Genomic DNA, 25506 nt, shown 5'->3' with positions numbered 1-25506 from the left:
TACTCTATTTTCAGTCCTTGGGATATGTGTGAAAGTGATCTGAGCAAAGTACTTTGTGAAGTTGTCAATCATCTTTTTATAAGGCATGAGTTTATCATCCTTGGTTTGATATTCGTTATTAATCTAATTGATCACTAATTGAGAATCTCCATAAACCCATAGCGCTTTAATGTTTCATTCAATAGCCATTTTGATTCCAATGACTAATGCTTCATACTTTGTCGTGTTGTTAGTACATGGAAATCTCAATCTGTATGATTTTGGGATTTTATGCCCTTGAGGCATTATGAAAAGTATGTCGGCACCTGATCCATGTTGTGTGTAGGAACCATAAAAATATAGTTCCCGGGTTTTCTTGTTGATTGTGAGAACATCTGCATCAGGAAATTCAATCTGCAATGGAGTATCATCATTCAGAGGTGCTTATGCTAATTGGTCAGTGATCACTTGTCCTTTTATAGCCTTTCTATAGACATACTCAATATCGAATTCACTTAGGATCATGACCCATTTCGCTAGTTGACCTGTCAATGTTGTCTTGTTGAGAAGATATTTTAGAGGGTCTATTTTTGCTATCAATTTGACTGAATGAGTAAGCATATAGTGTTGCAACTTTTAGGATGAAAATACTATTGCTAAACATGTTTTCTCCACTAATGTGTAGTTAAGCTCGTAGTCAACCAGGGTTCTGCTGATATAATAAATAGCTTGCTCCTTTCCTTCTTGATCTTGTTGTGCTAGGAGAGCTCCCAATGATACCTTTGTGGCAGAAATATAGAGCAACAAAGGTTTACCTTCAATTGGTGATGCTAAGATAGGTGGAGTTACCAGATACTCTTTTATTTTATCAAAGACTTGTTCACATTTATCATCCCATCGAAATGGAACATTCTTGTGCTATAGGTGAGTGAATGGATGACACCTATCAGCCAGTTGAGCAATCAATCTTCTTATAGATTGTAGTCTTCCTTGGAGAGAACGTAACTGACTGATGTTCTTAGGTGATTCCATTTCCATTATAGTGTTCAACTTAGTTGGATCCACTTTTATACCCCGAGTTGAAATAATATATCCCTGAATCTTACCTGATGTGACCCCAAAAGCACACTTTTTTGGATTTATCCTCAACTTATATTGTTCTAACCTTTGAAATATCTTATCCGGGATTTCTAGATGTTCTTCTCATGTGTGATTTTTTTCTAGTATGTCATCTACATAATCCTTCATGTATGTATGCATCATATCATGGAGAATAGTTGTCATAGCTCTTTGATATGTAGCACATGCATTCTTGAGCCCAAATGGCATGACATTCCAACAGAAAGTACTCCAGGGCATGTGAAATTTTTTTTCTCCTAATCTTCGGGTGCTATTTTGATTTGGTTATACCCTGAGAAGCCAACCATTAGAGAAAAAATTTCTTGTCCTACTATTAGATCTACAATGATATCGATGCTTGGTAATGGAAAATCATCTTTTCGACATGCTTTATTTAGGTCCCTGAAGTTTGTGCACACTTTAATACTCTTGTTTGGTTTGGAAATAGGTACAATATTGGACACCTAGTCTGGATATGTGACCAGTCTTATGAATCCTACGTTCAACAACTTCTTCAGTTCTGCTTTGACGAGAAGAGCTACGTGGGGATGCATCTTTCTCATTTTTTGTTTTATGGGTTTATCTCTGAGAGCAATGTTTAGGTGATGCATTATGAGTTCTAGATGTAACCTTGGCATGCTTGCATATGACTAGAAAAAGTTGATTTGTTTCCTCTGGAAGAACTCATTGTAGTCTCGTCTCTCTTGCTCTGATAGTGATGCTACTGGATGCAGGATTTTAGGATTTTATGAGGTGCCAATGTTAATTGCTTTTGTCAGCTCAATCAATATGGCAGATCTCTCTTGAAAATGTTTGGGTAGAGTGTCAAATCTCCCATCCTCAGGCGCCTCGAGGAGGTTTTCACTGTCAGATATGCCTTTTATTTTTACTTTTGATTGATCTAATGTTGCCATCAAATGGTTTTCAACATTAGATCTAATTTGTGACTCTTTTATTTCAGTTTTGCGATTGAAAGATTTGACACCCCCTGACTAGATGAAGCGTTATTGAATTGACTGGTGGAAGACCCATTTGAGGTTTTAGGTTCGACAACATTGAGATACAAAGAAATGGCATGATCATTCGGGAAGGTCTCTATCTCACTGAGTCAAGCGGTTTCCCAGTCAATAAGTTTTGGGTGTATTAAGGGTAAAGGATCGTCTGATTGGTTAGTTTCAAAGACCTCAATGGTCATAACAGAGTTGTAAGGTTTTTAGCTATTTTGGTTGATTTAAGGATGTCACTTTCCTTAGAATAAACTCTCCCAATTACTCTTTGATTGTCCTTAGTGGAGTTAGAATCAATAAATTGTGATTCTAATTCGAGTGGTCTGTAAGCTAACATTTGTCCCCCATACAAATGAATTATATCAACATCAACATCCTTAATAAAGCAAGATTCTTCGAAAGATTTTTCAGAAAATGTATCCCACTCCCACTCATGAGAGTTAGTTTCACTAGAAGCTTGCAATTTGAAGATTTTCTCATAAAGGTTATGAGTAGCTTCTTCTTTCTTTTTAGCAAGTTCTTCCTATCGTCTTTCCTCTACTTCTTCTTGTTGTTTGCGAGTTGCTTCTTCTTGTTGTTCGCAAACGGCTTCTTCTTCCTTCCTAATGGCAAGCTCATCCTATCATCTCTCATATTCTTTTTCTTGTGAACTAGATGTTACTTATGCTTGTCTTGCCACCAGGTCTTCTGGCCTTCTATCATATTCTTGTCCTTACTGATTGGAAGTCGCTTATTTTGTTCTTGTTGTATACTGACCAAAACCTAATCCTGATTTGTCTTTTGTATTTTGAGATCTAGGTTGTATGGGCTCTACAATGCCTTCTTTTCTTTTACCCACGGGACCTGTGCCAAAATATCCCATTCTTTGTAGGATGTGAATCCTTTTCCATACTTATCTGTAGGTATGTTTACATCATTAATTTTTTGTTGAGCTTCATCATCCTTATAGAGCCATTGTAAAACATCTTTGTCTTTCATCTCTTCAAATAGGGTTCCCGCTTTAAGAAATGCTCCATCAAACATCTTGAAAGGTTTTTCCACAGGTCATTGCTGTGAAATTAATGGTTTACCATAAGACCAAGGAGAGAGTGGTAAATCTTGTAGATAAATATTCTCTCATTCCATTGGCATTTAGTTGTATCTTTTTCCCAAAACTTGCCAAAGTTGTAGTGAATGAGTTCTCCTTAGGTGATAGTTTAGGAGATAAAGACTCTCTATTATGGGGAACTGTCACATCCTGAGCTGGTCTCATATTACTGGAATGTTGAAAGGGATTTGAATGTGTTGAAATAGTGATCTCTTGTCCATCATAGGGGAAATTTACACATTGGTGATATGTTGAAGGAACTGCCTGCATATCATGGATCCAAGGCCTGTCGAGAAGTATGTTGTAGGATAGATTCAAGTCTAATACTTGACAAATAATGTCCCTCTATACGGGCCCTATTTTGAGAGGTAATATCATCATTCCTTTAGAAGAGTGTTCCTCTTTGTCATACACTTTTATGGTGATCTTCTTTCTGGGATCCACTTCTTCTTCAGAAAAACCTAAAGCTTGGACCATTCTTAATGCACAAATATTCAAGTTGGCTCCCCCATCTATGTGGACATGTTTAATGCATGTTTTGTGGATAAGCACTTCAATATGCAGCAAAGCATTATGAGGATGTTGTAAGGACATGTCATCATTTTTCATGAAGGATAAGCAATGAGGCATTGCTAAATGTCCTACCATGGCCTGCAATTGGTCAACATCCAAATCCTTAGAGACAGTGGTCTCCACTAAAGATTTTTCTAAAATCTCTTTGTGTGTTGGTGAAATTTTTAATATCTCTAGTATTGAGATTTGCGCAGGGGTATTTTGCAATTGATCTACTAGGCTATATTGTCTAGAAGTGGATTTTGTGTTGGTTATCAGACCTAGGAAGGCCACTTTAGCTTTGCTTCTAGTAATAGCATGTGTTGGCTTTGGTTGTGTTTTTTTTTTAACGATGATAATGTTAACCACGTTGTCATATGTGTGAGCATATTTAACTTTTTCTTTCTCTTTGCCATCACATGTGTTTCATGGTTCACCCTTCTCATAGTTTGGAAGTGGAGTTTTGAATGTCGCGTGCGATTCATTTGTCTTATGTTCGTCCACTATTATGACTTCATTATCAATTAGGTCTTGAATGATGTGTTTGAGACTTTGACAATCATTTGTTTGGTGTCCTTTGTTTCGATGATAATCACAAAAATGGTTGTCATTCCACCATGATGGTTTCATTTTAGGTTCGAAGTCTCTTGTTTCTGGCAACGTGATCAGTTTGTTTGCAAGAAGTGTCTTTAATGTTGATTGTAATGGTTCACCAATGTTGGTGTTGTCACGAAGGATTGCACCTGCGATGCTAAGTGTGAAACAAAGCAATCTCGTGAAACATGGAAACACCTTCGAGCCTGTGCGTTGCTCAAAGTGAAGGTGAATCTCCGGGTTATGGGTCGACTTCCCTTGAATCCCTCCTAAAACTAAATGACTGATTTCGAAAAGAGTGAGAAATAATCTGAAAATATCGAAAGCTGCAACTAAACTAGGAGGTGATACACCAAAATTATAATGATAATAGCTTAAGAACCCACAAAAATATGATAGAACTTCGCCCACACAAAATAATTGTACTCTTCAACCACATAAATATTTCCTAGGAAGGCTAAGGGAATCATAAACTTGGAAGGAAAAACATTTTCACAACCAAATTGACAATTATCTCTTTGACACAACCTAAAACCTGTGATTATATGAAAAGCAGAAAATACATGCACATAAAATAGACTGAAATTCAAAGGTTTCTGGATCAAAACACAGTAAATCTCTGTCAAATCTGCAAATGAACATGTATAATTACCAAGGCAGACATATGAAACTCTGTAAAATCAAAGGAATGTTGTTGTATAAAATTGAAAAAGCTAAAGTGCTGAGATATAATGCTTTTTTGCAAAAACGTGTATGCAAAAAAGAAAGAACCGGAGGGAAAAAAGAAGGAGAATAGAAGAATAAATAGATATCATGAAGAAATTTTCCTCCAAAAACCCTAAAAATGAAAAACTGCATGAGAAAAATCCTTGGGCGAATTTTCCCAAAATAGCATAAAAAACTCGTGTAATCCTACCAAAAATAGCCTCCAATGCTCAAAATAGGACCCCAACTGATGTTGCATGAAAGAAAGACCCCCTGTTGTAAATAGAACTGTTGCAACTGCTAAAAACATCCCTGAGAAGTAAAGAACTCATCCTCTGAAAATCTAGACCCTCTGCTAAATATAGACCATGAACTAAAAAAACAAACCCCTCTGCTGAAAATGCATGAAACTCTGCCAAATTTAGCTATAAAATTACATGCCCCTTTGTTGAATTTTGCATGACTTCCCCTTTACTTTTATCTCTCATAAATAACTTTATTTTAACATTTAAAATAAAAAAATTTGTTTTATTTTAGATGCTAAAATAAATTATTGTATTCCCTTTTTATTTTATGATTTAATATAAATTTATTAAGATTTTTATATGAGATAAATCCTTGATAAATTTATATTAAAATTTACATATAATTTTCAAAGGAAAAGTCTTTATTATATTTTAGTATATTAATTAAGATTTCTTTGTTATTAAAATCTTAATTTAATCTTAATTAATATACACTAAAAAATAATTTACAAGAAGATGAGAGACTTTATGCCTAGGTGTATATGACTTAAAGTCATATACCATAGCCCACAATAATACATGCAATCTTTTGATAAAAACAAAAATAAAAACCCATTTTAATTTGAGAGGAATTAGGGCATGCATAAAAGAAGCAGCTCAAAAACATCGAAACCCTAAAAACTCTTTAATCTTTTCTTATCTTTTTGTCTTCACATAGAGAAATTGCCCTATGGCAGCCATGCATGTATGAACTCTATATTTTTTAGTGAGAACTAGGGCTTTGAAGATCTTGAAGGCCTCTGACGGTTCAATCAGATCGAACAAAATCTTCAACAACCAGTATGAAATGCTTATCTGTCTCCTCCATGATTTTTTCAGTACCTTGCTTTTATTTGATATGTTAGGGTTTTGCATGAGAATATCTCAGTATTATTCCACCTGTGAGAACTCGGTATGCACTCCATTATTGTTTCCAAGGTATCACTGATGTTTTATAGGCAATGAATAAATACTTTCGTGATTATGTGCATACCTAGGTTTTCACTTGAATAAAATCCTTTGCAGGATCATTCTTCGCATTAAAACGATACCTCTCTTCTGATGATCTTTATGTACATGCACTACACATCTATATTTAGGGTTTTATTTCTACATCCTATAGCTTTGCTTTTATATCACTTACTGCTCCTAGGGTTTTTTGTATATTCCTGATGAATTGAAGACTCGTGGCTATATCCTTTTATGATGCTACTGTTGTTTATAATGATTGATCCCATCTTCACTTTCTTTATCAATCATTAATATTATTGTTATGTTTTTCTATCACCATTTTGTGGTGACTGTAATCTCATAGTTGCAACTTAGATTCTGAAACTATTTTATTTGTTTCAATGGCAGTAAACATACAAGAATTATGACTGTCAGTATGATGACTGTTCCTTTGGTTGTTTGAATGCCTTGATGTGGTTATTACCCTATATCAATAGTTGTAGCTCTGAGATGTATTATTCAAAACTAATGTTCATTGTCCTTGAGATCCTTTTACTTTGATCTTTGGCAGTAAAAATTATTGTGGACCAATGTTTTTATCAAATGTGCATTCTTTGTCACTTACTTTTCAACTTCATTGGGTGATGATAGAGATAATACCTTTTAGGATTAATACTCTCAGGGTTTCTCCATCCTTTATGGATATCACTGTGTTGTCATGACAATGTTGCAGGATTTTACCATTTTGACTGCATTTGACTATCATTATTTCATTACGATGAGCTTGGGATTGTTATTTTCATGAAAAAATTGCTCACTATGCCTTTGACATATACCCATTGTTAAATCTGCTAGGTGAGATACTCATTATTGTCTATATCAGGTCTGAGACTGTCTTCTGGGCTGCTCCTTGATTGTTTTGTGGCCATGTGCTAGTCTTATGAAATTACTGTTCGTGATACCTTTACCATGGGACTGTGCCTTCTTTGCTTGGTAATTGTCAATCAAGGTTGTATTTTTGTCTTCATTAACAAAGATTGTATCCTGGATATCATATATTTCATCTCATAGATGTGGATTTAATAGATCTATCCACTGTGACTTAATCTCTTTGTGACATGCATTGGATCTATTTATGTTGTTAAGTCAATGAACAATGTTTTTGTTATGATGAGTAATTTCTTATTTGTAACAGCTCTCAATATGTTGTTGTGAAAATTTTCTCATCGATGCCTTTGTATTCATTGTATTAATCCACAAGAAACACTTTGTGCCCTACTAGTTTTATCTTTATTCCATATTAATGACTTCACTTCTCATAGGGTTTTGACTGATGATTGTGGGATTTAATGCATTTCTTCTTTATTTGTTGTTCAAGCATTGTTCTTACTGATTCACTACTAGGTTTCATTCATGGACATTATATTTGTTTGATGACTGTGTATGACTACAACCAAGATATTTTAATGTTTTGACCATGGTCTTTCATTGCTTGAGAGGTATACATAATCTTCTTTGTACTCTATCTGCACTATTTGAAGGTGATAACCTTAAGTTGTGACTACTATTGTGCCCTTCTTAAGCTACTTTATCAATGGGAAGTGACTATACCTTTGAAGATGCACTGTACTTTGGCATTGGTTGTAAATAATATCATTGTTTTGATTAAGTAAAAACATGTTTTTGAAAGGAGCCCAAACCTTTTACAAATCAGGAGAGCAATAGAACTTGAAAGAACCATGCCTGATCACTCCAACAACAAAAACTTATCCCACCCGAACAAAAAGGGATCTCAACACACTTAACATGAAGAACCACAAAAAGACAGCAAAAGGAAAGCAAAAAGACAGCACAAAGACTAAGACAGATACCGAGACTGAAACAGCTAGATATTTTTCATGATATCTTTAGCATGGACCACCATCTATTTCATGTTGTTCGCAGAGGTCTTTAACTCATCCAGCTCTCGACCCTTGATGTTGCCCTTATTCTTGGTGTTGGCTCTAGTCGTCTTCTCATGACCTTTTTTGTCCAACTGATCCTTGTCGCCCTCTTTATCTTTGATGTTATCAAATTTGTTAATCAAAATGTTCATATTGTCCACCGAGGCTTTGAGAATCTAGAAGTTCTATTTAGCTATCTTCTTTACTGTGAGTTCCATCCTATCAACTCAGTTGCCCAGATTGTTCATAGCAATTTTCATCCCTTTCACCTCTTTATTTCCTTCCATCTCCTTAACCTTTTTTTCAGTTTCGATAATTTTACTCACCATGTTTTCAATGGCTTCAGCATTATTAATTGTCACCGCCAATTCTTTGACATTTTCAAGCAGAGGTTTGTCGCCTATCGTGGCTCTTTTGACAACATTCATATCCTTCTTCAGGCTGCCTATGTCTTTCACCATTATACTGACGGTATCACAGAAACCCTTAATACTCTCATTTTCTCCAACACAATCACTAGATTTGCCCCTTTTGTCCTCTTGATCCTCTTTCTGCAAACCTTGAGTATTCAAATCCTCATTGCTTCCCACAACCAGGATATCATCCCCCTCCTTACCCTGCCCATTATCATTTTTAACCTCCTCTGCCTCCTCATCAGAATCAATCAAAATTTGATTAATATCACTTTTACCTCCCTTGGTGATGTTCTTCTTCCTTTGGGTTTGCTTTCCAGTGCCTTTACCTTTCTTGCTTTTGATGAATTTACCTTCGAAGGACTCGGCCTCAAACTCTAAAATATCTAAATCCATCACTATCCTCTTCCTCTTTCCCTTATTCCTCCCCTTTTTACTTAGCTCCTCTGACTCACCTTCAGTTTCCGCGTTGAAGTTAAAACCACTAACCTCACTCTTTGTTTCCTCATCCCTTGCATTTTTACCTTTAATAGGTTTTTCAATGCATTTCCCTTTCAACAATTTATACACAAGAGCCATAAGACCCTGATGAAGAGCATGGTCACCCTTGGGGTCTTTCTATATCTCTTTGATAGTATGGTCCATGGAACATGCAAGGTAGTATGCAAGCTTACCTTTTCCCCATGGTGGAAATGGTTGAGAAACACAAAATGGTTCCCATAAGCTCTCGTAAATCTGTCATCCAACGTTATATAGGTAATTGTAGCAAACAAAACAAACCTTCATGGCCTGCATATACGTTTTGGGGAGTGATAGGAGTTGTCAACCTTCACCATTTTCTTCTTCTCACCTTCCGTGACAGGAAATTTGTTCGTTGCCTTATCAGAGATGCTGCGATCTCTATAGAATTTCATGCCCTTTGTCATCATCCCCATGGCTTCAACAATAATCTCCTCATCCACAGTCATCATCTGGGTCCCCACCAAAACTTTGTCATTCTTCCAATTCTTGATAAAGTGCTTAGTGACCGTTGGATCTTTCCCACTAAGCCTCTCCATAAACACACTTAAACCCCCCTCCTGAAGAATATCCCAAACCTCTCTATTCTTCCTTTATTTCGAACAAGAGGTAGGTTTGAACCTTTTTTTGTTCCCTCCCATTTTTCCTGCGCAGTCACTGAATTTCCTACTCTCAACTCTGATTCTTTTTCTCTGGTTTCTATTGTTGCCCTGAAAAACAACCCTAAATCCTTGCCAAGCAATTATGAAAAGACACTTAAATAAATGCTCATCGCCGTCGTTGTAATCCTTCATCAAAATAAGTGGAAGAAGCATTTAGAAATTATGGTTGATGATGCCACGTTGCCTCATCTAGATACTGTCCAGATCGAGCAAGGATTTCGCTTCACATGCAAGTTCTCTCTCACCATGAATAGTAATGATTTCCTCAGTTCTGCAGGCTAGGTTGGCGACCCAGTTAGCACACGAATTAGCTTCCCTGTACACGTGTGTGAAAACACACATTTCAAATGTGTCACTTATTTTCTTTGCTGCTTTAATAGTATTGTTTATTGACCAAGATGGCGGGAACTCCTTGTTCAAACAATTTATTATATTCAAAGAGTCTCCTTCGCACCAGACTCTGGTGCAATTGGCTTCCTTTGCTAGGGCCATCCCATGATAAGCTACCATAGACTCAACAACATGATTAGTTTGATTTCCTATAGGTATGCATTTAATGATTTTGCATTTTCCCCATTCGTCCCTTAGGACGACACCACATCCCGCATTACCAGGGTTACCCTTTGAAGCTCCATCAAAGTTGATTTTCATCCAACCATTGGGAGGACATTCCCATTTCACACCCTCTCTAGGATTAGTCTAAAAGTAATATCGTCCTTTTAATCTCCACTTCTTGAAGATTATTTGATCATCCTTATCTTGAGAGTTAGCAATACCACCTATGATATTAATATTTTCCAATATGTTTCTTTTTATTTTCTCAAACACAATTTGAGCCTTAGACACCTTCTCTCTAAACACTCTTTCGTTTCTCTCTTTCCATATACCCTAGCATATATGGGGTAAGGCCAATTTCTATAACAAAATTGTAGACTTATTCCTTGATGGGTGCTGCCAAGAATTAAAAACCTCTTGAATTGATTTTGGGAAACTCCAACTAATATTGAAGTGATCCAGACATCTTCCCCATATGTCAACAGAGAAGGGACAATGAAAGAGCAGGTGGTTAATGGTCTCCTCATTCTGCATACAAAGAAAACAAACACTAGGCATACAAATACCTCTTTTTTTGAGGTTATCAATAGTTAGAATTTTATCTTGAAGGGTTGTCCAGAAAAAAATATTAATTTTAGGTGTTAGGCCTTTCACCCAAGGCTTAGCCCAACAAGGAATATCCATTTTAGAAAACTGCTGATAATAAAGAGAGGCCACAGTCAATTTGCCATTTGTTGTGAGTTTCCAGATTAATTGATCTTCATCTTCCACCACCACCATGGAGTTCATTATTTTGTTCAGACTTCCCAAGGATGGATCAACTTGGGATAAATCCTTCCATTGTCCATGTTTCCAGTAGTCACCCACCATAGAGCCATATTTTTCCTTGCACAGGTTCTGAAATCTACTCCAATCAGGACTTTTACTCAAACGGGACTCGAGCAACCAGGAGTCTTCCCAGAATTTGATAAGGTTTCATTTCCCCATCTTCCATTTCACACCTTTGGCAATTAGATCTCTTGTTCTTGAAACATTTTTCCAGATATTGGATCCAATTGGGATATATTCCGCATTGAGGAAACTTAGAAGTGTAGGATATTGTCTTTTGTACTTGTTGTCCCATATCAGTTTCTATTCTCCCTAGTTAGTATACCCTCTCCAAATCTGCTTGGCCATAAGAAATTCATTCATGTCTCTTATTCTTCTTAGACCCAAACCTCCCTTTCTTATTGGTTTACAAATCTTATCCCACGCAATTAGATTCATTCTCTTCCTCTCCTCGACCCTTGTCCACAAAAAAGTTCTTTGAATTTTTTCAATAGCCTCCTTAAACTTGGCAGGAATTCTGAAAAGGTTGATGTCATAAAGAGAAATACTTTGAAGAGTTGATTTCAAAAGCTGAACCTTACCAGCTTGGCTAGGAAGAGAACCTTTCCAACCTGCTAACTTCTTATGGAATTTGTCCACCAAAGCTCCCCAGAAAGTTTCAGGAGGATCTTGGCATAAAGGGAGCCCCAAATAGGAAGCAGGAAGACTCCCCAATTGACACCCCAAAATGTTGCTTATTTTTATCTTTCTTCTTTCCAGAGTATTGATGAAGTAAACAAAACTTTTAGACCAATTAATAAGTTGCATAGTAGCTGACCCATAATTGTCCAGTGCTTTCTTTAAAATCCAAGAATCTGTTGGTATTTTGGTATGATTTTGTCATTGATGTCAACACCTACTAAACACTTATCAACTCTGGCACTTTGGAGAATCAACAACATTCACTGGCAAGCAAATGACTTATGCACAGTCACCAGTATCTGGTACACCGGCAGGATATAATGTTCACCAGCAATTGGAATAGCATGGAAAACACCTGCTAATGTCAAAGACATCATCTGGACACCTTGTCTTGGAGTTTTGGTCATTGGCATATTTCGTATTTGCATATTCAATGTTACCGGCAAATAGGTCCAGGATATACACCAGCAGGTTTATCTTTTCCAAATCAGCATGACACGCTATGGAGATGTCTTATTATTGTTGTAAATGCATCAAGCCGACATGTTGAATCGGTTATTGCATCGGACATTGTTTTGTTTGTAAATTGATTTTATTGTAATATCCTTTAGAGCCGACCTACTAAAATTGGTCTTGGGTTATGATATAAATGTAAGATCTTATTTGTAAGATCAGATGTGGAATACGAAAAAGAATTGTGTGAAGGTATATGCGAGAATAAGCAGAGCTATACATGCAAACATCATTTGAAGGTTGAAGGAAGGTTTTTGTGAAGACAATCAGAACTACACCGGTACTGAATCCAACATAGAAAGATTCTAATTTGAGCAGTACATCCTTATTGGATTTAACCATCCAATTGTAATTAGTGTGACTCCTATTTGTGTTTGAGCAGTGAGCTCTAGGCGCTTGGCCTTTCTGCATGTGTAGACCCCATTTGTATACACATACCATCTACAGTAGTATCATCTGATTGTGGGTAAGGTTTCCCACTGTGGTTTTTCCCCTTACAGGGTTTCCACATACAAATATTGGTGTTATCTGTTGTGGATGACTTTATCTTTTTGTTTCATGCATTAATCTTTATCGGTATTACAATTAACTGATAAAACTATCTACCGACATAAAAGACTGGTTTACCGGTATTAAGCATTAAGTTGGTAAAGTTGTTTTTGGTTTGAATTTATTAGACAACTGATTCACCCCCCCTCTTAGTTGTCTCCAAGACCTAACAATTGGTATCAGAGCCTAGTCCTCTTTTTGCAGAAGTTTAACAGCTTGAGGAGATCCAATGTCTACTAACTATTTCAGGAAGGACAGTCCTAAAATGGCATATGGAAGATCAGAATGGAGACACATCTTAATTGCATTGGAAAGGACATCTAGGAAGTTACAAAGAATGGCTATACTGCTCCTACTCCCGGTCAGCCTAATCCACCTACCTTGGGAAAAGATGAAGAAAATGATTGCAAAGCAAGAGAAGCACTTTTGAGCGCATTAACAGATCAACAAATCATGGGATTATCAGATAGATCAACTGCTAAAGCTATTTGGGATCATTTGGAAACACTGAATGAAGGAGATTCTGCAGTCAAAATTGCAAAACTTGAAAGCTTCTGGGTCAGGTATGAAAATCTGAAAATGGAAGAAGATGAAAGGATTTCTGCTTTTATGGAAAGAGTAAATGAAATTGTTTTGGGTATTAAATGTTGTGGAGGAACCTTAAGTGAAGATGAAATTGTTTCAAAAGTTTTAAGAGGATTGCCACCAGCATATAAAATGAAAGTTACTGCTATAAATGAGTTAAGAACAATGCCTAATACATCAGTAACTAGGGATACATTGATTGGAAAACTTTCAGCTTTTGAAATTGAGGAATTTGGTCATGTTGCTACTTTAAATACTGATTTAGCTTTTAAGGCATCAACATCATCTGCACCATCATTTGACAAGTCTGATTGTAAAGCCTTTTATGCAAGAGAACTCGAGGAAAGTGGGAGAGAAAATGAAGAACTTGAAGCACTATTTGCAAGGAAAATGCCTAAAGGTCCAGTTGGAAGTAAGTATGAAGGTAAAGCACCCTTTAAATGTTTTAACTGTAATAAGATTGGTCATATGGCTTCTAGATGCCCTGATAGACATGCTAGACTAAGAGAAGAAGCTAGGAGAACATACAAGCCTAACCTTGAATATTAGAGATACAGATTTAAGAAGAATAAAGATAAATCTTGTTATCTTGTTGATGAAGGAGTGACTGATGATTCTGATGAAGATCCGATAGACAATGGATGGGTTTTTGTTGCTATAACAGAAGATCAACTAACACCTACTATTCAACCGGTAGAGTAGGCCCTGGCAGCTAAAGTTGAAGTTAAGGATGAATGGATCATTGATTTAGGATGCTCACATCATATGACTGGAGATAAAAGTAAATTCTTGAACTTTCAGGAATATAATGGAGGCTTAGTGAGATTTGGAGATGATAAAGCTTGTTTGATCAAAGGTAAAGGTACAATATCTCTTGATGGTAAGCATAATACTGACAATGTTTACTACGTTGAAGGTTTAAAGCATAATATTTTGAGTGTTGGTCAATTAGTTGAGAAAGGATTTTAGTTACAATTCAAAAATGGAAAATGCAAAATCATGAATAGAACTGGTTTGGAAATTGCAACCTTTAATCAAACTAGAGGTAATATCCTTCACTTGAATAACAGTGAAAAGACATGCTTGATTGCACATATTGATGAAAGTTGGCTATGGCATAAAAGACTCTATCATGTAAATTTTGATTGCATGGTAAAAATCAGTACTACTAAGGCAGTTAGAGATTTACCTAAAATTGTCAAACCTCACAATACAGTATGTAAGGAATGTTAATTTGGAAAACAAGTTAGAGCTACTTTTAAAAGTATTCCAGAAAAATAAAATAATGCTCTTGACTTAATTCATACTGATTTATGTGATCCAACTAGAACTAAAAGTTTGCAAGGTGATAGATATTTCATGCTAATCATTGATGACTACTCTAGAATGTGTTGGGTTACTTTTCTCAGAGAAAAATCAGAAGCACTTGGAAAGTTCAAACTGTTCAAAGCAATGGTAGAGAATGAAACCGGTAAGAAAATCAAATGTCTGAGATCAAATCAAGGAGGAGAATGTACATCTAAGGAATTTAATGCATTCTTTGAAGTGAATGGAATCAGAAGACAGCTATCAGCACCCCGGACACCACAACAGAATGGAGTCGTTGAAAGGAAAAACAGAACTATCTTGGATGCAGCAAGAAGTATGTTATCAGAAGCAAATCTACCACATGTGTATTGGAGAGAGGCAGTAAGTACAACGGTCTATACATTCAACAAAGTTCACATCAAAGGTGAAACCGGTAAGACCCCTCATGAACTATGGTTTGGTATTACTCCTACTCTTAAATATTTCAGAATATTTGGAAGTAAATGCTATATTAGAAGGGATGAGTATATTGGAAAATTTGATCCTAGAAGTGATGAAGGAATATTTCTTGGTTATTCATCTAAGAGAAAGGCATATAGATGTTTTAACAAAAGATTGCAAAAAATTGTTGAGAGTACAAATGTGAAGATTGATGAACAATTCAGAGGAACTTCAAGGTATATAGACTCTGAACCGGCAACAAAGATTCTAACAAATGAACCTACATTGAACCCACTGGTACAGAATGAAGATCCAGTTACACCGGTATCATCTGAAAATTCCACAGTAACTAAGGAACAGTAGCAAACGAAGACACCCCGGTATGTAAGACTGAATCACTCTGAAGATCAGATAATTGGGAACAAGAATAAAGGAGTTATGACAAGAGGAAGACTGACAAATGAAGAGGTATGTCTTATTTCTCAAATTGAACCATCATCAATTAATGAGGCATGTGAAGATAAACATTGGATTAAAGCTATGGAAGATGAACTAGAACAAATTGAGAAAAATAACACATGGACATTAGTTCCCCGACCTAAAGACAAAAATGTAATTGGAACAAAGTGGGTATTCAGAAACAAACTTAATTAAGATGGTAAGGTAATCAGGAATAAAGCAAGACTAGTGTGTAAGGGGTATTCTCAGAAAGAAGGAATTGATTATAATGAAACCTTTGCACCGGTAGCTAGAATTGAGGCAGTCAGATTATTTTTGGCTTTTGCAGCACACAAGAACTACAAAGTATATCATATGGATATTAAATGTGCATTTCTGAATGGAGATCTTGAAGAAGAAGTTTACATTGAACAACCTAATGGATTTTCTTTGACAAATAACAAAGATATGGTTTGCAGGTTAAGGAAAGCTTTGTATGGGTTGAAACAAGCTCCAAGAGCTTGGTATGCAAGATTGGATAAGTATCTTTTGAAGATTGGTTTTTCTAAAGGTAATGCTAATAGGAACTTATATTATAAAGTGACAAATGATGACATCTTGGTTATAGAAGTTTTTGTTGATGATATAATCATTGGAGGAGAAGATGGATTATGTAAAGAATTTTCTATTGAAATGCAGCAAGAATTTGAAATGTCTATGATTGGAGAAATAAAATTATTTTTAGGATTGCAGATTTCACAGACTGATAAAGGTATATTCTTGAGTCAATCCAAGTACTTGAAGGAGTTATTAAAGAAATTTGGGATGGAGAAGTCTAAACCGGTAAGCACACCTATGACTACAAATGACAAATTATCACTAAGGGATGAATCTACACCTATTAATCCGACTAGGTACAAATCTATGATAGGAGGTTTACTGTATTTGACACAAACATGACCTGATATCATGAATGCAGTATGTATTGTTTCAAGATTTCAGAGTAATCCTAGAGAAAATCATGAATCAGCAGTAAAAAGGATTTTTCGGTACTTGCAAGGCACTACAAATCTTGGATTATGGTATCCTAGAGATGAAAACTTTAAATTATGTGCATACACAGATGCAAATTGGGCAAGAGATGTGGATGATAGAAAAAGCACCACTGGTGGAGCATTTTTTCTTGGAAGCAGATTAATTTCTTGGTTGAGTAAGAAACAAAGTTGTACATCTTTATCAACAGCTGAATCAGAATATGTTTCAGCAGCAACCAACTGTACATAGGTACTATGGCTTAAGCAAATGTTGAAGGATATAAAGGTAAAATGCAAGGAACCTATTACTATCTATTGTGATAACACTGCAGCAATTGATATATCTAAGAATCCGGTACTACATTCTAAAACCAAACATGTTTCTATCAAACTGAATTTTCTAAGGGAAAATGTTGAAGCAAAAGAAATTAAACTGGTTTATGTAAATACTAAAGAGCAGATTGCAGATATTTTCACTAAACCTCTGTCTAAGGAGACATTTGAATATCTCAAAGACAAGCTTGGGGTCATACCCCCACTGGTAGAAACTTAGACAGTTGATGATAGTCATCAACCGACAGAAATAACAGAGAAATCTTTTACTCTGGCTTTGATGAGAAAGCTACTTCTCAGGGGGAGTAGTTGGTATAGTGAATTGGTTGGTATTTTGTATTTGAAAAATGGTCTTTATATTGCTTTGGCATTTGATGTCAAAGGGGGAGAGATTGGTATGGAAAAACACAAGGAAAACTCATGTCACTCCTAGGGGGAGAGATTGTTACTTTGGGGAGATTATTGGTTTTTGGTATTTGGCATTTTTGTTTTGGCACTTTGATGGTTTTTCCATCTTGTGTTGCCATCAATGCCAAAGGGGGAGATTGTTGGTATTTTGGTATGGTTTTGTCATTGATGTCAACACCTACTAAACACTTATCAACTCTGGCACTTTGGAGAATCAACAACATTCACCGGCAAGCAAGTGACTTATGCACAGTCACCGATATCTGGTACACTAGCAAGATATAATGTTCACCGAAACTTGGAATAGTATGGAAAACACCTGGTTATGTCAAAGACATCATCTGGACACCTTGTCTTGGAGTTTTGGTCATTGGCATATTTTGTATTTGCATATTTGTTGTTACCGGCAAATAGGTCCAGGATATACACCGGCAGGTTTATCTTTTCCAGATCAGCACAGCACGCTATGGAGATGTCTTATTATTGTTGTAAATGCATCAAGCCGACATGTTGAATTGGTTATTGCATCAGACATTGTTTTGTTTGTAAATTGATTTTATTGTAATATTCTTTCGAGCCGACCTACTAAATTTGGTCTTAGGTTATGATATAAATGTAAGATCTTATTTGTAAGATCAGATGTGGAATGCGAAAAAGAATTGTGTGAAGGTATATGCGAGAATAAGTAGAGCTATACACACAGACATCATTTGAAGGTTGAAGGAAGGTTTTTGTGAAGACAATCAGAACTACACCGGTACTGAATTCAGCATAGAAAGATGCTAATTTGAGCAGTACATCCTTATTAGATTTAACCATCCAATTGTAGTCAATGTGACTCCTATTTGTGTTTGAGCAGTGAGCTCAAGGCACTTGGCCTTTCTGCATTTGCAGACCCCATTTGTATACACATACTATCTACAGTAGTATCAACTGATTGTGGGTAAGGTTTCCCACCGTGGTTTTTCCCCTTATAGGGTTTCCACATATAAATATTGGTGTTATGTGTTTTGGATGACTTTGTCTTTTTGTTTCATGCATTAATCTTTACCAGTATTACAATTAACTGATAAAACTATCTACAAACATAAAAGATTGGTTTACCGGTATTAAGCATTAAGTTGTTAAAGTTGTTTTTGGTTTGAATTTATTAGACAACTAATTCACACCCCCCCCCCCTCTCAGTTGTCTCCAGGACCTAACAGAATCCTGCACTGAAGCCTTCCCCATAATTATAGAATTATCCACAAACTGCTGATGGGAGCAGACTTGATCCAGTGAAGATGGTTTCAATCCACAAAACTCTCCCTTCTCAACCAGCTTTCCAATGCATCTCCCCAGATATTCTGCCATGATAATAAAAATAACTGGAGATAGAGGATCTCCCTGTCTGAGTCCCCTTGAGGACTTGAAAAGGGGGGAAGGAGACCCATTAATTAAAATAGAAAAAGAAGTAGAAGAGACTAATTGCCTAATAAGACTAATACTCCTAGAACAAAAACCAAAAGTTGAAAGAGCTTTCATCATTAAATCCCAGTCCACTCTATCGTAGGCTTTGGATAAATCAAACTTCAGAAGAAAGCCTTCTTTTTTAGCACTAGACAAAGAATGAATGTTTTCATGGACCGAAATTATCGAATCCAAGATTTGTCTTCCAGGGACAAAACCACTTTGCTGAGGAGAAATGATAGAAGGAAGCATCTTCAGGATTCTAGAAGGTAGAACCATAGAGATGATCTTGTATAGAGAGTTGCAAAGGCTTATAGGTCTGAATAAATCCATGGAATCGACTCCCATATTTTTGGGAATAAGAGAAATAAAAGTGCCATTTATCTCTTTCAAAATTCTTCTAGCACCAAAAAACTCTTTCACAACTCTGGAAACATCATCTCCAACAATATGCCAATACATTTGAAAAAAGAACATGGCCCGAAGGCTTGTTACCTTCAAAGGAATTGACAGCTTTCAGAATCTCATCATTGGAAGGGATAGCAGTCATATAAGAGTTCTGATCTACCTCTAGGATAGATGGGATAGAATCCATAAGGTTCTTTTGAGATTGCAGATCCAAATTCTGATCCTTAGCAAGGAGGTTGGAGAAAAACTCCATGGCAACCTTTCTCATAGATTCTTCCTCTTCAACAATTCTACCATTAACTTTAATCTGTGATATCCTATTGATGGCCTTATGTTTTAAAGTGGACATATGAAAATATTTAGTGTTTTTGTCTCTTTCCTTCAACCAAACATTTCTTGACCTTTGTTTCTAGAAAATTTCTTCTTTTGCTATTATGTCATGATATCTCATAATAATTTCATCTTCGACATCTCTTGAAGTATTAGTATATCCATTATTCTGAATCTCATCCTAAATATCTTTTAGATTTGAAAGAATAGTGGCTTTCGAAGCAAAGATGTTCCCGAAGCATTCCTTATTCCACCTTTTAACATTTTTTTTCACAAACTTAAACTTTTTGACCACTTTATACATAGCATTACCTTCAATTCTGAACTGCCACCATTCCTTGATTTTGCTTTCCATATCTGGGTGTTTAGTCCACATTCTCTCAAATCTATAAGGGAAGTGTCTTCTTCTATTCTTGGCATTAGCCGTGAAGGATATAGGATAGTGATTTGATACTGCCCTTATGTGAGCAGATAAAGAACAAAAGTAAAAATTAAACCAATCCAGAGAAATAAGAGCTCTATCAAGTCTGGCCTGAATTAAGTCTGCACCGCTCCTTCTATTAGTACAGGTGTATTTAACTCCTTGCAAATGCAGATCATGGAGAGCATTATTATTGATGAATTCCATTAAATCCAATCTACTGTCTGGATTGGTTTGGCTCTCTCCCTTTTTCTTGTTTTCCTTCAAAGGGGTATTGAAGTCCCCCATAATCATCCACCCATCTTCAACAAACCTACTTCTTAACAAGGTTAATTTTTTTCAAAAGTCACTTCTGCCAATCTTAGTGTTAAGAGCATACGCATTAGTTAAGACCCATGAGGTGCTCTCTTTCAAATGCTTAAATCTGATACAAGCAAGATTGTTGTCTTGAATCAACACTTCTCCCTCTACAGTGTTTTTATTCCAGAAAGTAACAATACCTCCCGAGGTTCCTTCTGAACTACCACCGCTAAATCCTCCATTACTAAACATTTTCAATCCTTCAACCTTTTCCTTTGACATTTTGGTTTCTTGAATCAAAAACATATCTGGGTTTTTGTCCCTAATCAAACTTTTAATTAAATCATGTTTGTGAGGATTATTCAATCCTCGAATATTCTAGGAGATGATCTTCATGGTTTTTTAGAAATACCTGCCTCAAAGATGGTTCCTTGAGTTACGTCTGCTATGTTCTTGCTTGTTTCCATAGTCCTCTTCTTTGCATTTGAGTATCTTCCTCAAGAAGTATGCTGAGCTCCCACATCCCCAAGTCTACTTCTGGTATTTCTAGTTGATGTATTATTGTTGTTGTTGTTATTATTCTTTTTTTTGTTCTTAATCTTTCTTTTATCCTCCATTACTTCTTCTTCTTCCTGCTTTGACTCACTCTTTCCCAATTCCTTTTTGATGTCTTCCTCATCTCCCCATTTTGGCTCATTTTCCTCTGGAAAAGTCAACTTTACCTGAGCTGGAGAGGCTAATGAAATCTCTGACAACCCTTGATCAAGGATGTTATCAGGTTGTGCATCTTGGATCCAACCTGCTCCATTTTCTGACTCAAATGAATTTGATACTGAATTAAAATTGTCTCCTTCCTCTTTATTGTCTTTGGATTGATTATCTCCCTTATTCTTCTGACTGTTATTTCTATTCTCAATCTTATCTGAGTTTTGTTCTATCTTATCCTTTTCCTTTTCCTTACTTTGGCTACTGACTTGTGACTCTTTTTCTCCATCATCTGAATCCTTGCCACTCTGCTCCTTTTCCTGATGAGCAGTCTTTTCATTATCTCCTTTCTTCATATCATTTCCCAACTCTCTGACTGACACTTCCTCCGTCCTTCCAACCTGGGACTGTTTCTCTTGATCCAGACCATCAAAAGGCGATGCTTTCAAAGAGTTGTCCACCTTTTTCCATACTTTAGTTTGGGATTGAGATTTGATCGCATTACTTGGGCATTTTTTAGCCCAGTGCCCTACTTTCTTACAGTGAAAGCATGCAAAAGGGATTGTTTCATAAACAATATTCTGCTTCTATTTGTCAAGTTTTGATTCTATCTTTATTTCCTCTGGCATATCCATTTCGGGCATATTCTGACATAAATAAGGCTTCTTCTGGATGTCGTGACTGGATCAATGGCAATAAGCTCCCCGAAAGCATTGGTTATTCCTGCAAACAAATCTTCCTCCCAATATTACATTGGGAGACCAGGTAACTTTATCCAAACTGGAACTTGGACCACAAAATTATCCTCTCTTCCCGCATTAGGGTACCATTTCTGGATATACATTAAATATTTGCCTATCGTCAAAGAACCGTTGCAAAGGACATTTCTGCGATCCTCCTCACAAGAGAAAGAAAAGGAAAGGCATCCTTTGTTCATAGAAACCACATCAACCTGACCTTTCAAGTTCCATTTCCTCTTAACAAACCGACGAATGACCTCAATGTTCGGTCTCGTCCCAAAAAATTGCCAATTAAGTATTTTCCATTCGAGCAATGTTATGATATATAATTTGGTCAGGAACAAAAATGGAAAACTTTCCCTGAGACACATTCGAGGTATTTTTAATCGGGGGCAAGGATGACTTACCTTTAGGTTTAACCCCAAACAAAGACGACCATTTACCGATGTGTCCAGTCGATCTAGGTCCCCCCTTTAGATCCCCTGAATTCAGCGGGTTCTCGAGATCCTTCCCATTAGATTCTTTTCCTTCCACTATGTCCTCTGAACCGCTTGTCGCTTGCTATCCTGGAACTACTTCAGATTTACCGCCTCCCAAATTTAAATTTTGAACCTGACCATTCCCCTTGCCTGCTGCTATCTGCCCTTCTCGTGGTCTGGGACCCCCTCCTGGGTCCCCCGAGTCCAAAGGAACATCTGGTTCCCTACCATCTGAACTCTCCCCTTCTAAAGGGCTCCCTGAATCTCCTGTTGCATACTGTCCTGCTACTGAACCAGTTCTCCCACCCAAAAAAATTGAATTTTGGGCCTGACCGCTCCCCTTCTCCTCCCCGCTCTACTCCATAACTTCTTCAATAGAGGAACATTGTTGATAGCATCAACTTTGTTATATTCTTGGATCTTTATATATCTAACTTTGCATTCTTTGGCAGTAAATATTCATTGTAGAAGTGTTGAAGACTATCTGGTATGAGACTCTGTCTTATGTCATTTTTTGATAATACATATGGTATAGTGCCCCATACATGTATTGCAAACAACCTTATCATAATGACATTCCATAGTTGGATTTGTTCTCCTTGTTGAGTTTGATCTTACCCATGGATACCTTGTTCTTATTGTCTCATTTGTCAAATGTTTGATTTCTTCTGACTGAAATGTTTATTGGCACCTAATGTCACTGTCAAAAATATTCTTAGACTGTAACAATCATAGAACCTTTGATATATTGCTCTCTTTTTTTTGGATTAACCATCAACGTACAGTTCTGAGATTTTTATATATTTGTGAATGACTACTTTTGGCATCATAGAGATGACTTTCTTTTCATGTATATATTGTCATAGCATAGTAGACTGGGTATCCTAGATTCTTTGATCTTTAATTATTCTATGGCCATCTGAGTGCTGCAACTCGTCTTTGACTACACTGTGAGGTTTAAGATGCATGTTCTTTTGGTGGTCTCTGACTAGCACCAAACGCTTATGAATGATTCCTTAGGATGTCAACAAACCCTATGATTGTCCTTTGAAGGTTAATGACTTTTTTAAGACTTTGAGTCACTGTTGTATGAATGTACTGACCATTATTGATTACTCCCAAATGTGAGAATAACTATATTTATAGTCTAGTTGCTAAAGGAATAATAAGCTTGCCTAGTAGTACTATGACTACTATGATTGAATGTGCCATATTTGGCATACTTGCAGGTGTAATATTATGACTTAGCTCACTGTCCTTAAAGATAATAATGGTGACTTTTTGACATTGCCTTTGTTTTGTGACTGTCCTTAAGGACTTCTCTTTACTCTGATTTGGGACTGCAAGGTGGTACTTTGGAATGAAGATTATTGTCTTTATGATTACTGTCTCAAAAACTTGACTGTAAATTTACATTATTCCTTTCAACTGATTCATGACAAACTTATTCTTCTTGAGGTTATGACTGTTATGAAATAATGGGATTGTATCTTATCTGTAGTGTGTACACAATATTCCTTGGTGTCTGCATGGTGTCCTTTAAACACTATCTATTATTCAGTACTATGATAGTCCATTAGTCTTGAGGTCAAAAGGGTTGCTTTATATCTCAAACTATGAGTTTTCTTACTGTTCATTCAACTCTATCTTTAAACGTTGAATCTTGGTACTGCTCTTTTATGTTTGCACTGTTGAAAATGATTGATACATTTTCCTTGACACTCAAAAGAACTTCCTTTGCATACAAAACACCAATCTTGAAAATGATATATATACTTCTTGGATGTTGTTGATAGGTCCTTGACGATACTGTGTTCTACCTTGACTGTCATTGCTTCAAGGCTATCTGAATGGTAATGATGCTTACTTGTTATTTCTTTGAATTGCTCGTTATACTGTGACTACAACAAAGATGATATGGGTTTTCTCTTTTGACTGCAACTATATCTTATGCTTCTTTATGCCCTTCCAATAGACTTCTCCCTAACTGTTTTACTATTGTAGTAGATGTGATATTGTTTTTGTGCTTATGAGTGGACTTTTCTTATATTCACTATCTTAGCATGGCTCTTTATTTGATACTTTGTTTAGTGCACCTGAACACAAAAAACTTTTGTTACTCTAAGACCTCACTAGGGTTGTCTGACCATTTTATCCTGTCAACATGTCTTTACTTGAACCGTGACGTGTCATTTTTAACAGTGATCTTAAGGACTCATTGTTATGAGTGATGGGCCCCTGTTTGATGAAGATATGATGACATATTAGCATGTTGGGCTTAACCCTTATGGGAGCCTCATTTAACCCCACATGCCTGATATGAAATCTGTATCTACACATGAAACAAACAAGTTAGATAAAACATGGTTCTTGTTGATATCTCATGGGATCTTTTCTGTATTGATCTTCTTTGTTCTAAATCTTATATAGCAGTGTATGCACATTAGGAGTAGCTTTATGTATGTAGGAGAAAGGAATGACTCAGAGCTCTAACAAAACCATTTATCTCTCTGTTTCAGGTCAACACATGGAGTGGACAACGAGATGCTCGGAGCAACGAAGCAGATTAGACAACCTTTTTGCAAAACTCATCAACCTATCCAAGTAATGATGGGTTCTTTCTTTCCTTTCTACATATATTCTTCTATTTCTTTTGTGTTCATATTTCTATGATCAGTGCGATCTTTTCTCAGTTATTCCCATGACTTGTGTGGGATCTTGGAAACAGTTTGTTCTTTATAATAAAAAAGTATTGCGTGCAAATGTTTTATTCATGTATGTCTTTCTTGATTCAAACATTGCATATTTGGAAATAAGATACTTGTATGGCATACATGTTTATTTAATAAAGATAGCAAACTTTGAAAAAAATTATGTACCTTTTATCTGCAATACATAAGACCTGTAATAGGTCACCAAAATTTTACGTGTGATAAAATTTTGGTAACAGTTGGTAAATTTCCTATGAAAGTTAGGAGAAGACGGTTTTGGTTTGTTGTTATCTTGGTTAACTACTGGTGCGCGACTTGATAGATTGATATGAGCTTCTTTGGTTGCGAGTTATTAGCATCTACCACTCCATCATTGACAATGTTTCTATTTTTGGTCCAAAATTTGGGTTTGTCATTGTTATGATTGCTATTAATGTGGTTATTATTGAAAGAATTATTTCCTTCATTGTGAAGT

The 25506-nt window shown here is 36.2% G+C and overlaps 1 protein-coding gene across 1 annotated transcript in view; it reads right to left on the bottom strand.

The window, feature by feature from the left end:
• Positions 1-8410: 8410 nt before the first annotated feature.
• The window catches only part of LOC131857660 (uncharacterized), a 40809-nt gene continuing 23713 nt past the window's right edge, over positions 8411-25506 (bottom strand). Inside the window, exons 2-7 of the mRNA XM_059210361.1 lie at positions 22454-22675; positions 21119-21637; positions 9309-9369; positions 8781-9089; positions 8548-8672; positions 8411-8440 (exon numbers count right to left, since the gene is read on the bottom strand). Of these exons, the coding sequence (XP_059066344.1) occupies positions 8411-8440; positions 8548-8672; positions 8781-9089; positions 9309-9369; positions 21119-21637; positions 22454-22675 (1266 nt within the window). The remainder of the gene's footprint in view (positions 8441-8547; positions 8673-8780; positions 9090-9308; positions 9370-21118; positions 21638-22453; positions 22676-25506) is intronic.

This window comes from Cryptomeria japonica, chromosome 8 (genome assembly GCF_030272615.1).
Source record: "Cryptomeria japonica chromosome 8, Sugi_1.0, whole genome shotgun sequence".
Classification (NCBI taxonomy): domain Eukaryota; kingdom Viridiplantae; phylum Streptophyta; class Pinopsida; order Cupressales; family Cupressaceae; genus Cryptomeria; species Cryptomeria japonica.
This window is presented reverse-complemented; position numbering and strand designations above follow the sequence as displayed.